General features: G+C 42.1%; 1 protein-coding gene across 4 annotated transcripts in view; it reads right to left on the bottom strand.

Moving 5' to 3' along the window:
- Positions 1-16,942, bottom strand: part of pard3aa (par-3 family cell polarity regulator alpha, a) — a 408,352-nt gene that overhangs the window by 133,470 nt on the left and 257,940 nt on the right. For 3 of the 4 annotated variants that reach the window (XM_053493817.1, XM_053493815.1, XM_053493818.1), the window contains 3 exons: positions 9,771-9,919; positions 6,088-6,132; positions 307-549 (listed from right to left, as the gene is read on the bottom strand). In XM_053493817.1, coding sequence (XP_053349792.1) covers positions 307-549; positions 6,088-6,132; positions 9,771-9,919 — 437 coding nt within the window. The remainder of the gene's footprint in view (positions 1-306; positions 550-6,087; positions 6,133-9,770; positions 9,920-16,942) is intronic. The other variant, XM_053493816.1, reaches the window with a different exon arrangement.

Here is a 16,942-nt window from a genome sequence, read left to right on the forward strand (position 1 = left end):
ATAAAAATGAGGAGTCCCAGGCGGAAAGTGAACAGACAGCAGGGACGTCTTGGCGCGCATTTGGACACTGTTGATAGGAATAGTAATAGAAGGGTACGACAATTGCTGATTGTCGGTGGACGCTGTAAGGGGAAGCCTGACCTAGATACAAGTGAAGAAGCACTCCTCACACTAATGTAATTATTTCTGCTGGTGGATACAGAACCATCTGACACCCCAAGTGTTAAATTACTGAGCATTGTATATAACAGATCAAATAAAAAAAAAAAAAAAGCGACAAGATATTCTCATTGTTTCAACACTTACGCGTCTCCATGCCTTCGTCCTCCTCTTCGTCGGCCACCACATTCACCCCGGGTCTGTCGTAGGATTTGTCGATAGCCGCGCGGAAGCTCTCGTTGCAACCTCGCCCGCGGATGATTCTGGGACGAGGCCTGTGGAAGGGGACGTCCCCGTTGAGCGTCACCTCTGCTACGGCCGTCTGAAGGCTCTCCAGGGAGCTGGACTTCTTCAGGCCCAGATTGGGCCCTACATCTCTTGTGGAGTTACCTTAGGAGAAGAGAGAGGACACTTAACCCAAAAATGATATAAATGCCTAAAGGAAAATAGTTTTTTTTTAAACTAAATCCTCCTCAGGACTTGAAATTCCACTTAAGCTTTCTTTTCTTCAAGCTCTTGACGTTCTTTATAGCCCTCTAGTGTTAATTTGAACTGTAAATATGTCTGTTTCATATTATAAGGCTGCAACACTATACAAGCAGATCAGAGGAAGAAGCAGCTGCAGAGCATCAAGAAAACAGAGCGAGAAACACAGAAAGTGAGACTACAGGCGCTGACGTCCGGCACAAGCCTGAAGCCTGGTATCTTTGGTGGGCGGCCGTGGGAAAGAAGAAAAAGGATACTGCGATTTAGAAGCTAAGGAGACTAGTAGATCAGACTCAACATACAGAATCTAGGTCGTTCAAATCCACACTGAGGCCTCCCTTTTCTATTTCTTATGATACTACTAATACGCTTCGATCTGTGCGCCAGGGCTAGGACAAGCTCTCCAGAAACACAATGCTCCAGCTAACAACAGCTTCCAGCAGAGACAGAGCATTAATCCTGCTCGGCAGAGATGCCTGAGCAGGGAACCACAACCAGAAAGCAAAACTGTTTGGTTGGTTGGATCAACGATTGGTGTGTGTGTGTGTGTGTGTGTGTGTGTGTGTGTGTGTGTACATGTTGTGTGTTGGAGGTGTGGATAGCGTACAAGTAGGCGTAAAGGGTGCAGCTGCCAAACACACATTCCATGAGCCACCTGTGTTTCTGGGATAAGATAAACGTCCCGGGCTTACACAATAACTCGTGCAAACACGCGCAAATTTGCAAAAGGAAGAAGACAAAGACAAAGGCAAACAGCGTATGCACCTCAAGGAGGAGCAGGAAATCGGGCAACGCTACCGACTCCATCTCATTGATATGTACGGCATAATGGATCTTCATTATGCACACAAATATAATTAACATGCAAATGATATATAAATATATAAATATACATGGCATGAGAGACAGAAGGCTTCAACTCCAAGCACCGCAGCCAGGCCTATTCTTTCTGTTTGTTGACAGAGTTGATAGAAGTGCCATTCATCCCATGAAGCATGGTAGGTCAAACAGTAGAGCTGTTGATGTAGAAAATCCCGCACGGCATACCGAGCTGTAGCTTCAGCCATCGTTCCTTCTGTTTAAAGCCAACACAGCTCACCACACAGCCAGAATGGTTTTTTTTCCCCCCTTCCCAATGACTTCTGGTTTTTGTTTAGAGCAGCTTAGTCGAGCGAGACCTCAGTATTTCATTATGTCAATGTGTACGTATTTTACAAACAACAGCCCGTAACCAGCATGCCGTTCCCGAGATCCGCGGTTATTTTCCAGCCAAAGTTGTTCCTTGGCTATCTGATAGAAATAGAATGTCCTCGGCTTGAACCACAAGAAGCTCAGGCTTATGGATTCCTGGCTTAAAGGTACGTTGTCAAACATATGGGGACATTCTGTGTAAACGTAGCTGTTGATCACTCTCTTTCACATCTTTACATCACAGCACACGGTGTCCTTTCTAACCCCCCCCAAACTGCTCTTTCCTTTCCGCACCGAGGGTCTCGGCTCATTTTCAGCAGGCTAAATGGAGCATAGTTGGTGGCTGATGAGCTCGCAGCGGATCTCCGGGTTGAAAGACGTGGAGCAAAACAATGATCGGCCTAGCAAAATAAACTCCCAATCACCCGGTGAAAACAATTCGAAATCTATTACCTCCTCCGTCTTGCTTGAACACCACACCGGCGGCGTCGTAGCATGGATGTTAGCTAGAAGAGTGAAATTGTTGCTAGTGATTTGGAGGTAATGTAGAATGTAGAAGTGTCCTGAGGAAGAGTACAGTACTAATTCATGTTGTTGGCATTCGTCCGCAAGCGTTAGCAGCTTTAGATGCGGCTAATCTACTCTTGATCCTTTAACCACGCAAACCAAAACCAGACCGTAAGAAGTGCATTAAGGAAAGAAAAGAGCTAAAAAAAAAAATGCTAAGCTCTTCTATGGAATTTTCTCACAGATGGTTAGATGATGTCAGTGCAAAGAACGATAGTTCATAGGATGTGAAGATGACCTCTGACCTCTGAGTGAGAGGTTGAATCTGGGATTGCTTTCTGTCAATCTGGCTTCTAGCAAACATTGCGGTGTTTGTGCTGGAGAGATCAACTTGGTCTTCTATCACGATCAGGATAAAAAGCAGGGTTTTTTTTTCTTAATGGTGTGGATTACCGAGCACATCAACACTGAGTTTTATCAGGAGCACAATCTACACCAACCACCAGCACCATCTTCCCGTGTCAGCACCAATAAAATCCCATCAATGCCATCTTCTAGCCCGTGAATATAAATCATAAGTCACATGATGAAGACCTGGGTGCACATCATTCACATATATATTTTTTTCACTCCATTTAGCCAGGCTGAAACTGGAAAATTTTTTTTTTTTTTTAAACCTTGTGGCTGAATCCAAATCCACCATTTTTGCTCCTTTTTAACAATAGGAGGCATAGGTCGTGCATGAAATGACGTGACATAAGAGTTTTGGCAGCCAGATGCAAGATGAATGTATAACATCTGGCCAAAAAGAAAAAAAAGAAAAACATTCTTCTCAAACCACTTAAAGTGGTTTCAATAAGATTAGAATTAATCTGTTTCAAATGGGTATATTTTCATGAGAATAATCCCTATTTGGATAGATCCCTGATATTTTACACATCAAACGCCCATGTGTAAACGGGTCAATAAACACCCGCTGTGCTCAACATGCTCCTGAGTAAACCAACCCTTTAAAAAAGTTGCATTGAGCACATTTGATTACTGAGCCAATTTAAAGGAAAATCATTCACATTTACACAACTGCCTAAGCAAATATTTCCAATTATTTTCTAAAGGATCTGCCTTGCATGATGAAGGATGCTAAATAGCAACATTTTTTAATTTATTTTTTAATACAAAGAAAGGGGACAGAAAGAAATCCAGCCAGCTTCCAAACAGGACCACTATCCGTACGCTGGCAGAAAAGCAGACTTCATCAAGATACTCTAAATACTGCATAAATGGGGAGCTTTTGAAGCTTACACGCAGGCCTGTTCCTCCAGATCACGGGAACAGCGCGCGTGCCAAACACAACAGGATGCAGCAAATGAAGCCGAGGCGGCTGCTACGGTTTAAGGAAACGCGTCTGCTTTGCTCGGAATCTCAGAAAGATCATCCCGCTGAGCTCGTTTGACATCCCTCATCATGAGCTCCAGCATTGTGCCACATGGCAGCGAAGAACATCAACAAAAGAAAAGCTGGTAATTGTTCTCACACACTGTTTTTTTTTTTTTTTTTTTTGGTGTTGGTGGTGCTGATTTTTTTTTTGTATTTCTCTTCATCTGAAGCCAGACAGGCTTTTGACAAGCATCTCTCAAAAGGCAAGATTACTTTATGATTCCTATCACGTATCTAATACAGAGCTGGCTGTCAATCATGGATGAGAACAGAAGGAAAAATAACACGCACCAAAAAAAAGATACAAAGGTTTCACCAACCCAAACATGTCATTCTCCTCCATCTCTCTGCTCAGGTTAGAAATAAAGAGGCCTCATAATCCTAGACAAAGCAGCACAATTGCAATATAACAGGCACAATAAAAACCAGAGTGCAGAATTTCACAAGATACACTCCCTGCGTCATTTTGATTAGTCAGCCCGCGAAGGCGACGGGGACCATACGCTGGCGAGGCATGGTTTTCAATAAATGTTAAAAGCAGGTATCACGAGCTTCATGAATAATCCGTCAGTGGTTAATGCAAGTTTGCAGATGCTCCCTCGTTAGCATGACTCCGACGTTTCTTCTAAAGGCTATTACTCATGGCAATATGTAATGCTCATCACATGGTATGCACGTATAAACCGACGCAGCATCCATTAAATGTAATTTATTCCTCCAGTTGGAACTCTAAAAGCATCTCTAAAAGGTTGATTAGGCTAAGAATAGCTCTGTGTCGGCCAGGGGGAAGTCATGTTCCCGTATCCCAGTAAAGGTGAAGGGGCCCTGGGGTCGCCCGAGCTGCTGTGCCAGCCTGTTCGGAATCATTAGCGCGCACCAGAAAACAGCATTTCCCCCTGCTTCTTTACACCTGTCCTAATTAACTTCTGATGGCCGAGCTCAATCACTTACAAAACCCCCATGCACCGTTACGGAGACAGCATCAGTGATTGGGCGAAATCTGCTGAATCGTCACAGGGCAATTTCATCTCGTACCATCATGCTCGAGGCATCCCTCCGTATTCTGTTCTCACAGCCCCAAACCCTGACCCGTTATCGGTACTGCAGCTGCAGCGAACCATGTGGATTCACTTACCTTACCAAACCGCAAGGACACACGTTTCCTAGGCCATAACACAGCATGGGATATGGCGGTATATTCATTGCCGTGATTGTGGGCCAGTTAATTTTACAACCGAACATAAACTACTATTGGGTTGTAGAGATGCTGAAGGGAGTCTGAATAATTCCAGGTGTTTTGCTGCTATACGACCAGGACTCCAAAGGTGCAACGTGCACAGTCACTACTAGGGAAGCAACTTTTGTGGTTTTGATAAGTGTTAAAGACATTTAATGCCCCTCAAGATATTTTAATAAACCGAATCAAATGTCTACGCTCAATTCCTTTAACATGGAACCTCTTATTTTTACGTTATAATACATGGAGACACCCCTAAGTAAAGCACACTAAAGTCAGTCGATTTGGTTCTCGGGCACCATTCTTGGCAGCGCTATATATTTGTTACAGAATACTTTTCCGCATGGCTGAACCCTACCCAGGGCTTCGCCCGGACTCCTGCTGGCTAGGACACGTGTTTTTCCCTGTGCTGTGACTACAGTGCATAACTTAAGCCACTCGACAGTGATGGATTAATTGCAGTCAAGTAGCCCTGCCTGAATTTAAGGGGTCTTTTTTTCGAAATAGGATCCAAGCAAAGCCCTCTAGCATGTTCCACAGACATAGACATAGACATACACGTCGTTCATTCTCCATCTCCTTCCTCTTTCCATTTGAAACACCTCTCAAGCTAATTAATGTTTTCTTCCATCCTACTCTCTTGAAGAACGAATGGTGCGGGCTTGGCTTCCGCTAAACCGCAGCCAAAAAATGCACCATATTTAACACCATAACAGGCATCCCACTTTAGGAGGAAATAATCTTTAATTTGACACTAATTACTTCAAGCGACTTGAAAAAAAAATGTATGCAGCATTTAGGAGATACAAACCTGGCAAAGACTTTCAAAAGTCAATCCTTTGATGGAGATATCATTGCTTTTTTTCTATGCTGAAAAACTACAGCATGCCCCCAAAAAACCTTGGCAAATGTTGCTTTGAGCAAACTATGATCAAATAAAAAATTATCATGAAATAAATAAATGAACACCCCAGCTTCTCCGCTAAGCTCTAGCATGCCCAAGCACAGACAGACAAGCCGATCCTACTGTGGTGCAGGAGTGACGGCGTGTCAACGATTGGGTGTCTTACCTTCTGTCCTGTTTGGGCGGGGTGTGAGGTTAATCTCGTCAGCTACTGTTAAAGAGGCATAAACAATTGTGTTGGGTTAGTGCAAGACGTTTCACCATTCCCAGGTTCCCATGCTGCATTACAAACTGACTTTCCATTAGTGTCATTTCCAAAGATCAGGAAAAGCATGCAAATCATTAAAGAGTGGAGGGACAGAAAGACAAATCAAAGAAGATCAAAACACACAGATATGGTACATCATGATTTGTCTCAGGCATTCATATTCACTTCAGGAACAGATTATAAAGTGTTAGGTTATTAACTCATAACCCCATGCATGACGTGGAACCGATCTCCGATCTTTTTTCCTCCCCCGAATCCATCTCCATCTTTTTACACATCTGAGAGAATTCAAAGTGTCAGGCATGAAGACAATTCTGCATAATCTCTGCGAAAAAGCTCTCAGACTTGTTTGAAAAAAAAAATGGAGATACTGCTCATGTGAAGCGTGCAAGAGTAGATTTAAAGGAGAAGGTATATGATTGAGGGGGGAAAAAGAAAAAAAAAGCCGTCTGTGGAAAATTGATTTGTGTGAACTCAGAACAGACGATTTTCTGGGAGTGGAAAGAGATTTTAATGATAAGTGTGTGGAAAGTTCGAAATAAAACCGTGCTTGTGAGTGAATGTGGGGTGAGAAGGTCGTGCTCAGGACTTTATTATTTAGGCATTAGCTCAGGGTCTAGGGTTTGGGGATTGGAGCAGATAACTTGTCTGACTGAGGACCTGTTCACATATATACTGTATATATAAGTAGTGTTTTTTTCCCCCCTTTTTCTTTTCTCTGCGGTTTTAACATCCGGTTGTGGGTCCCTGAAAATGACCCGTGCCAAAAAATACCCTAGTCGTGTTTTTTTTTAAAAAAAAAAAACACTTTGTATTCAAGTGTTCAGCAGAAACATTAAGTTCTACCTCATCTTGAACAATCATACAGAGATACGTTTGCTTTGCCTTCTGTACTCCTCTAAATGTCATTATTGAGGCATTTCACATAATTTTAGGACTAATGTCATAATATCAGTATTTAAAAATCAATCCATCATAAAAAAATAAATTATCATATACATCTTTAAAGCCACCTAAATTTTAGGGTCACCCTAGTGCTACCTGGGCAGCACTGGCCTCTCGAGACTTCTTTTGGTGTGCTGGCATTGGGAAGCTGGCAGCAGATCCTTTGGGCGCTGTGGGGTGCAGGGTGGGCGGGACCTTCATGAACCTGTTGTTTCAAGGGCACTCGATCAGATTGGGGTCTGGGAAGTTTGTAGGTCGGGTCAACAACCTTGAACTCTTTGCCTGCTCGGCCCAGTGTGCGGCGGGTGGTGATGGACTGGGTGTTCTGGTACCTTTTTGTCATGGTACCTTTTTGTTCCTGGTGTATAACTGACAATATGCATGTTATTTGATTGACCTGGCGGTGGTGTTAGTGTTGAGGCAGATGGATCGGTGTGTATATAAATATAATCGCTAGTTGTGTGGACAATTCTTTTTAATCAGAAGGGTAAAATCTATGCATAAAACATATCTATGCACGTCATATGGACGAGACTGAAGCCTCTTTAATATGTCCATGTGGACCACTCCGAAAGCAGACCATAAATAAACATACTTTCCTAGAGTATAATTAAGGTAATACCCAGGGGGAGCCACTGCTTGAGCAAATATCACTGAATACTAAAAGCCTAAATCCCTGTAGCAGGGCTAATTACTGATTCAGATATTCAGATTCGAAAACTTGTACTGCTAACAATCTCCCGCACAGAAATACTTAACACTCCTCTGGGCTGTGCATGCATGTGTGTGTGTGTGTGTGTGTAAATGAACTTAGCTGAAAGGTGATGACTTTCTCTAAAAGGCTCTCAAACTTCACTTTCTTTTGATGAGGAGTGGCGTAATTGTTTCATCAGTGGGACATCACTCCACATATCAATTTTTCATCAGGCCCGATGGGAGCTGACAGCACAATTATAAAGCATTTTGATAAAGCGTGATGGAGAGACTGCAGCGCAGCCCTGAACCCTTTACACACAGGAGGATTCTTCTAGCCGTACTAATGGCTCTGATTGAGCACAGGCTCGCTTTTAATTGATATCCTAATGCAGTCTGGTGAGGACAGGAGACGAAAACTAGTCTTATCTGCTGGTTTCTTATTTTCACGCCCCACCCTCTTCTCCTGAGTGCTGGATCGGTTTTCTCTCACGTCGATTTGAAGTTGCCGAGCGTGCGCGCGCGCGAGAGAGAGAGGGAAGAGTTCTGATAGAGGAAAATCTGGATCTTTATAGAGATCAAGGCCAGTTTAAGGAGGCTGAGGGTCTTCATGGCGAAAGGGACGGAGATGAGAGAAGCCGTTTTATCTCCTCCAATTATCCGCTCACTGGAGCGGCGGCTTTTATCGGTCTTCCGGGAAGCGAAGTCAGAGTGCTTGTCCGTGTTCCTCAAAAAAGGGGCGGTCACTGACCAGAACAACTGTCCCTGGGGGGGGGGGGGGGGGGACTCCTCCTTAAAGTTTTCTCAAGATTATATTACATAAAGATGTACTATTAGTTAGTACTATAACGATCAGCATCTCCATGGCAACCTGATTGTGGCATAGAAGAGGGTATGACATTTTGTGGACATTTTGCATGAAGGGAAATAATAATAATAATAATAATAATAATCACAGAGGTGTGTGATTAATTTATACACTTTTGCTGAGTCATGATGACATCAGCCAGCAGCACAACCACCCGTTCTATTATTGTTCTACTATTGCACTAAATCGAGTAGTAATACTAAACATGTATCGGTCGATACAATATCATCACGATACCTGGGTGCCAATTCGCTCTGTATCGCGATCCTGTAAGTATCATGATTTTTTTAGGTTTTGTTACAATTCTAACCCAAAAACTTGGCAAGTACAGTAATTCGATCCTTCCACACAGGATGCTGAAATGTTTGTCGATGTGCAAACTGTTTAGAGAGCGCCACCTGTAGGATTTCAAAGGAATGGCAAGATTTTACCACTTTAATTGCGAACGTATCTGATTTTTTTTTTTTGGGGGGGTGGGGGGGTGGGGGGGGGATTTCTCGCAGATATTAATTTTTTTGGACTGCTTGTTCACGTACCGTAAAACACAGTGCTATTCGGTCCTTCTGCTTGTGTGAGCTCACTGACGCCCCTGATGGGCTGTAGAGCCGTGATTAATGTCAGAGCACTCATTCTGTACTTCAGATCAGCTCTCTCTAGACCTCCGGCTGCGAGAGGTTACAGCATCACCCGGGAATCGGACTCGCGATCTCTGAATGATAGGACGAGTGCTTTACCAACGGGCCACTCGAAAATATTTAGAGTATTTCAATCGATTATGATGAATAAAATGTGAGTGAAAATGACAGGGGGTTTAAGTCTCTCCATAACGAACATGAAATCCTAATTAAAGCCGATCACTGGGTTGCGAGAAAACTCTTCAGTGATGGCTTCGTTCACAGTACGCTGTGTATTATGTGCAACAAATGTACCATGTTTTAATTGACTGTGTAACTGGTCCTGGTTAAATGTCATGACCGTGTATAGCTTGTATACATCACGAGTGCACCGCCTTCACTGCGAGCGGAGCTAGAGAGAGATGGGAGGATCAGAGAAGTGTTTTGATGAGAAATGTTACCTAAATCCATGCTCTTAGATTTGCGCGTCTTGATGATTTCTAGCTGAGCGGCGTCTCCGTACTGTTTGGTCCGTTTCTCCGACATGCTCTGCCTGCCGAAGCCCTCCCTCTGAAACGCACCGTCGGGGTCTGTGTCGGGACTCAGCGAGCTGGAGAGAGAGAGAGAGAGAGAGAGAGAGAGAGAGAGAGAGGGATTTATTTGCACAAGCCAGAATCAAACTTCCAATTTCTCTCAATTTCATCACTCTGATGAAATGATCCTATCTCTCTGATTCCGTTTTGTAAAGCACGGCTACAAGTTTCATAACCAATTAGCTGACATGAAGCCAGTGCAGTTTCTTTAAACTAGACACAGGAAAGCTCTTTATGCACTTTAATGAGAGATCATTAAACGTTGAGCACCAAGAGGTGATACGGATTCCGACAAAACGATGCGGGTGATGAAACAGAATGTGTTTATCTTTATGAAAACTAAAATGCGAGGAATACAGTATCAATTATCCTTTGTTTTCGCTGAGCTGACTTAAATAAAGGTGTTTCAATCGAACCGTGTTTGTCTACAGTCCTCGAACCCCTGCATGACCTGTTCAATTCCTCCGGGGATATACCATGGTTAATACGGTTAAGGTATGTATAATGCGTCCTGTTATTAATGCAATGGCAAAAACAATAACTGCTCCATCCTGCATTAACACTACTGACATCCATTATGAGTGAGACAGCCTGCTGCAACGCAACGCTACTGACAGGAAGCTCAACAGGAAGATGAGGAGGAGATGGATGGATGCATTATTCAGGTCTCTTCTCTTCATCTCTGCTCTTTGTCACAGACAAAAAACACACACACACACACACACACACACACCAGCAGAACTGGTGAGGAGGCCAAAGTAATTACAGATAATAGTGTTTTGTCTGCTTGTGTGTGTGTGTGTGTGTGTGCGTGTGGTGTTGTATATATGTTAATATGCTACCAACCTGCCATGTCTTACACATATTCATGGACTACATACAGCAAGTACTACATATTTATATTGGACAGAGTCAGATATAGAAAGCATGAACACACACATACACACAGACGGGCTGGGTACTGTAAGCCATGAGTGGAATAGGTTTTATTTTGACCCACATTTCACTTTTGATTAATGAGTCATATCACTGCACTGCATAGCACCGGTCTGCTCACTCACACTCGGGTTTGTGTTATTATTACACTGAACACACACCTTAGGGTCACCTTTTATTACCAACACGACGAGAGAAAGCGGGAGGAGAGGATCACACTCTAGAGAAGAGCAGAAAAGAGAAAAAAAAGCGAAGAGAGGAGGTGAGAGAAGAAGAAAGAAGAAGAGGTGAGAAGAGAGGAGAAGAGAAGAGGACTTAGGAGTTGAGAATAAAGGAGTAGAGAAGACAGGAAAATAACTGAGAATAGAGACGTGAGGGGGTCAGAGGAGGGAAGAAAGAAGAAGAGAACAGAAAAGAAGAGAGTGATGTTGTGAGAACAGGAGAGTTTAAAAAAAGGGAAAAGAGTGGAAAGAAGCCTGACAAGAGGAAAGCAAATAAGCGAAGAGAAGAGTTATGAAAAGTAGATAAGAGATGTGATGAAAAGAGAGGACAGGAGGTGAGAAGAGGTAAAGAAAAGAAGCAAAGAGAATGAAAGAAAAGAGAAGATATGAGATAAAGGGAGAGAAGGTGAGAAGGGAAAGAGAAGAGACAATATGAGAAGAGAGGAGAGAGTAAGGAACCGTACATTTCCAGCTTCCTTCTGTGTGTGTGTGTGTGTGTGTGTGTGTGTGTGTGTGTGTGTGTGTGTGTGTGTGTGTGTGTGAATTCAAGAAAGTATGTAAGGAACATCTCTCTCTAGCAAGCATTCCTCTTTCCTGTTACTCCTACCAGATGAAGGACTCTAACACTGAAGCGATCCTGTGTTTCCTCCCTGGCCTACTCTTCACACAGCGCTGTTCTGATGGACACATCACACCGTCACCGACTGATCGCTCTACACACAACCTCTCTCTGACAAACAGCAAACACAACCAGCCCAAACAGACGAACAGACACGCGATTAATCCTCCGGCACGATCAAAAGAATATGTTAATACAAAAAGCACGAGATTTCCAAAACACACACACACACACACACACACACACACACACACACACACAGAGAGAACAACAGCGGGACGAAAAGTCTCTTCTGATCCGTGATCTAATTAAAAGTGCATCCTTCATGTACGGTGCATGTCTGAAACACTTGAATGCATGTATGCCTGCATTTATGAGTAAAGCCATCATATCTGTGATAACTCTTCATAATTAAAACATTAAGAAAGCCATTACTGGCTGTCGGCTCGTTCTGCTTCCTGTTAAACCTCATATTAGCTATTAAAACTACATAAAATCCCCTTAAGCCTCATTTACGGCCCGTTTTGGAGCTCACGGCCTGCTGCCTCTCCTGCGTTCCACCCAACTCCTAAACCAACAAAGTGCTGAGGCGAGCATTTCGCCGAAGGCTTCACTCATCTCCCTCCTGTTTCTCAGGTTTAAAATCGTCAGGCTCGGCTTAGACGGACGGGCCGTAAAGGAAAGCCTCCTGCTCCAGAGCTTCATCATCATCTTCATCAGCTACTTTAAGTTCTGCTGTTTGGCCAAGTTTTCAGTCATGATCCTCTGGACAAGGAACCCTGAACTGCAATTTACAAATGACTTAACCTGTCTCAGGGCTTTTTCACATTAGACACGATTGATTTGTATCGTGCACCTTTCACACTTTTGGGAAAACTTTAGTGGAAACAGTGGAAACTTGGTGGTGCTGGGGTTTGAACGTGGACCCTTCTGGACTGCAGCAAGCCTGGAGCCTATCCCAGGGGACATGGGGCAGGAGGCGGGGCATACCCTGAATGGGTTGTCAATCCACCGCAGGGCAAACAAGCTCAATGGAAATGCCATTCACCCTAATCGTAATGTCTATGGACTGTAGGAGGAAACTGGAGTACGCAGATAAAGCTTAGGAAACTGTATAAGAAAACGGCTTTGAATCTTCTGGGCTGAAAGGCTGTCAACAAATCCAATAGTGTTTGTGTTATTGATTAATAATTCAAATTCCCATTCTGGCGTTAGGGTTAAAAAAAAAAATCTGTTCACACTATTGATCTCGGAAAATTCAGATCAATCTAATCCAGCTTTTTAGTGAAAAACGAGCTCCCATTTATTCATTCCTGCTAAATCCTGGTTAAGGGTGAGATGAATATGGAGACTATCCCAGAAACTCTGGGCCTGAGGCAGGAATCCAAACACACATTTCCTCATTCATTCACACTTTACAGCTGCCAGTTCACCTACCAGCCTGTTTTTCTGGGAAGAGAGAGGAAACCAGAGAACCTAAAGGGAACCCGTGTGGATCAGGTGTGAGCACGCAAGACTCCGAGCCTTAACTAGTGCTGTGTAAACTAGTTAAAGTATGACGTATATATAAGTGAGTGGGTGAGCGCATGGAAATGAGGAGAAAATTTGACGAGGAAGTGATTGGGGCCATGATTAAGAAAGTAAAAAAATAAAGTTGTGTAAAAGCAAAGTAACTGTCATCAGGAACATCATGAGGAGAAGAAAACCATCACGGGGAGAACGGAAAACTATTAAAAACAAAAAGTTTTAGACTGACTTGTCATCTTTTATATAAGTAAGAATAAAGAACGAATTTTCCTGATGAATCTGGGAGCAGTATTACATGAGCAGGATGATGCAGCACCTGCAATATTATATAGTAAATATTACTGCACACACACACACACACACGTGTAACTATTAAGAAGTTTCTGCCTAAAGCAGTTGATTGAGAAACCACCAAGTGTGTGTGCGCGTGTGAGATTTCTTCTTTTTTTTTTTTTTTTTTTTTTTTTTTAAAAGTAAGCATCTGGCCATGGTGCACAGTGTGTGAGTGCTTATATTCTCCAAAGTAATACTAAAGTTAAATTGTCCCTGGGCAAATAAGATGATACATCCCCTACAATACCTAACTTTATTACTCTGTCTTGTGTGTGTGTGCGTGTGTGTGTAGAGTGGGGTTTGTGGGTTCTAGACGCTGTCTCCTGTTTTGCTACTTGACAGACTGTCAGGTCTGTCTCTGAAAATAAGTATCCACCTGTGACATCTCACACAGAGAGAGAGAGAGAGAGAGAGAGAGAGAGAGAGAGAATAACTTTAATCCCATGTCTCCTTTGTCTTTTGCTCTCTGCTATTGTCTTTGTCTCTCTCTCTCTCTCTCTCCCTTCTTCTATCGTTTATATATTTCTTTCTATCCATCAGTTCTAGCAGCAGATCAGTACTGTAGGTGAAGGATACCATCAAATTCTCTGTTTCTCCATCACGTCTTTCCTGTTACTTAGAAGCGAAGCAATGGAGAACAGGTCATGTAAACTCACATCATCGGAACGTGTCACGCATGTGGAGTTAACAGCTTCGATTTCCTGATTGCTTTAATAAACCTGTAGAGCCAAGGACTCTCTCCTAAAATGACAACATACCTGTAGTAAACTGACAGTTACTCTTTTAAATCCCCTTTATTTCTCTATATAATCCCCGGCTACACTCCTGCACTTATCCCAGTGTTTCACTAGTGCGTGGACACCATCAAGGAACCCAGGAACTCCTTAAATGGCCCAAACATGTGGAAATGGCTCACAGCTGAGCTGAGAATTGTAACGTGCAAGTGGTGTTGGTGAATGATTGTGTGTACAGTTCCCACAGACAGATGCGTCTCTTCTGCAAGTTGGTGACAAAGTTATCTGTCGATTTTCAAGAATCACTTGTATTTAAATATGACTACTATGGAAAATGTCTAATATCATCTCTCTCTCTCTCTTTCTCTCTCTCTCGCTCTCATTCTGCTTATATCATCACTATATCTTTGAGAAGTTGATCTCTTTTATTCTTTCAAAATCAAAAAGTCTGATCAAAGACTCTTCATTTCAGAACACAGACATACTGTACGTCTTTCTCTCTCTCTCTTACATACACACACACGTCTCTGTCCTTCATCTTTGTGCAGCTTCATGCTGAGGATTTTCAGTGAAAGCAGCTAGCCGCTGAATCTTAAGGTTGTGTGTAAATAAATTTACACACACACACATTTACTGTACCCACAAGCAAACATATAACTGGTGCATACAGTATATACCTGAATGACGATAGTGCAGAAGAGGGTTAAATACTGTACAAACAAATCTGTATTGTTATTTTTTTATTTTATTCCATTTTTCCTTTATTTCTTATTTCCTTTCCCCCTTTGTTTATTTATTCCTGCTGTTAATATTAAGTCTTTCTTTTTAGGTCAATGAAAATTTATCCCAGGGCCTGTTGGAAGGCACACATGCATGTGGAAACCACACAGTTCTCTCTTTCTCTCTCTCTCTCTCTCTCTCTCTCACACACACACACACATTCTTTAAACATCCATCATGTGAAGCTTCCAAACGCAGACAACAAAAAAAAAAAAAAAAGTGAGAGTCTACACACAAAAAACACAAGAGACAAACTCACATACCCGAGTTTTACTCTGCATGAAAAGTAATGTAAGTATCAGCTTAAATACTCAACGCACTATTTATTCAAGAATGGATTTCTGCCATATAGATCTGTTCCATTTGTACGATCAGGATTGCACACACGGACACACACACACACTTTGTAAACTACAAGGAATGTTTTTATCCTATGGACTTCAAGAGGGGAAGAAAATAGCGAGACCAGTGAGTGAACACGGCTGATATATCACAGCTGCTATGACGTATGTGTTTCATGTACATTCAACATCACCACGTGTAACTTTAAATGGTACAAAAATATATTTCCAATTATTATTGGATACAACCACGTGCCGAAGTGCTGCGCTATAAAATGAAATAAAAGACACTCCGGGACACGATACAGAATAATAATCACATTCAGGATGGTAACAGTAACTCCGCTTCACTAATTATTTTTAGTAAGCCAGGGATTAAGCAACCATTATTTATTCCAGATCTGATTCTGAGCATGTCGGATCGGCTGCTCGGAGACAAGTTTTAGAAACGAAAAAGAAAATGTCTTAAGTTCGCTTTGTGGAAGCTGGACAGGTTCGACCTGACGTGACATTCCTCCTACATCCTAGACTACGATCTCAAGAACTGATGGTTTTCTAAGGAGCAAAGACAAGCCAAATTTTTTTAAATTGAAAAATTAAACGAAAACAAAATAAATTAAACGAAATAACAAAATCAAAACCGAAAACAAAATAACAAATTCAAAACCAAATTAACAAAACGGAGAAGAAAATAATTAATTCAAAAACAAAATATCAAAACCCAAAACAAAATAACAAACCCAAAACTAATTTGTTATTTTGTTTTGGGTTTTGTTGTTTTGTTTTTGGTTTTGTTGTTTTGTTTTTGGTTTTGTTCTTTTGTTTTTTTGGATTTGTTAATTCGGTTTTAAATTTGTTATTTTGTTTTCCGTTTTGTTAATTTGTATTGCACTTCTCGGCCAGTCACATACAAACCGGAAACGGTAGGTATAGTTTGCGAATAAAATTCTTACAGCTGATTGGACGAGACATCCGTCACTCAAGATATACAGGAATTAGGAACTTGTTTCTCTATCTTTGTTTCTTGTGTGTTCCGCTTTACTTTAAACTACAGTGGCCGTGAAGCGCAAAAAAAAAAAAAAGAGAGCCATCGTAAGAACGCCATATTTAAAACCACAATAAGGACAGTACATGTTTGTACATTCATACACACGAATCTACCGCTACTACAGTACTTCCTGTATATCTATATATCTATATAAATATATAATCTAAGATATAAAAATAGAGCAGGGCTGTTTTTGAGAGCTCTCAGTAAAAGTAGGTCAGTGTTATAGTGTGATGAGTGTGAGCCGTGGCCTCGCTCCTGCTAAGCAGTCATCATTAATCTCATAAACAGCCGTGTTAACACACTAATGAGGAAGATGCAGGACTCTCCAAGCTGTGGCTCGAGCACATGGTGGTAGAGTCAGGCCAGGACGAGAAGACAATCTGCCAGAACATTAGTATTGGGGCTGATTTTATTTTATTTTATGCTATACATCTAATACAATACATCTAATGTGTGTGTGCCAAAGAAGCTACTTCTGAAGTTTATGCAACATGTAAG

Source organism: Clarias gariepinus, chromosome 4, assembly GCF_024256425.1.
Source record: "Clarias gariepinus isolate MV-2021 ecotype Netherlands chromosome 4, CGAR_prim_01v2, whole genome shotgun sequence".
Taxonomy (NCBI): Eukaryota; Metazoa; Chordata; class Actinopteri; order Siluriformes; family Clariidae; genus Clarias; species Clarias gariepinus.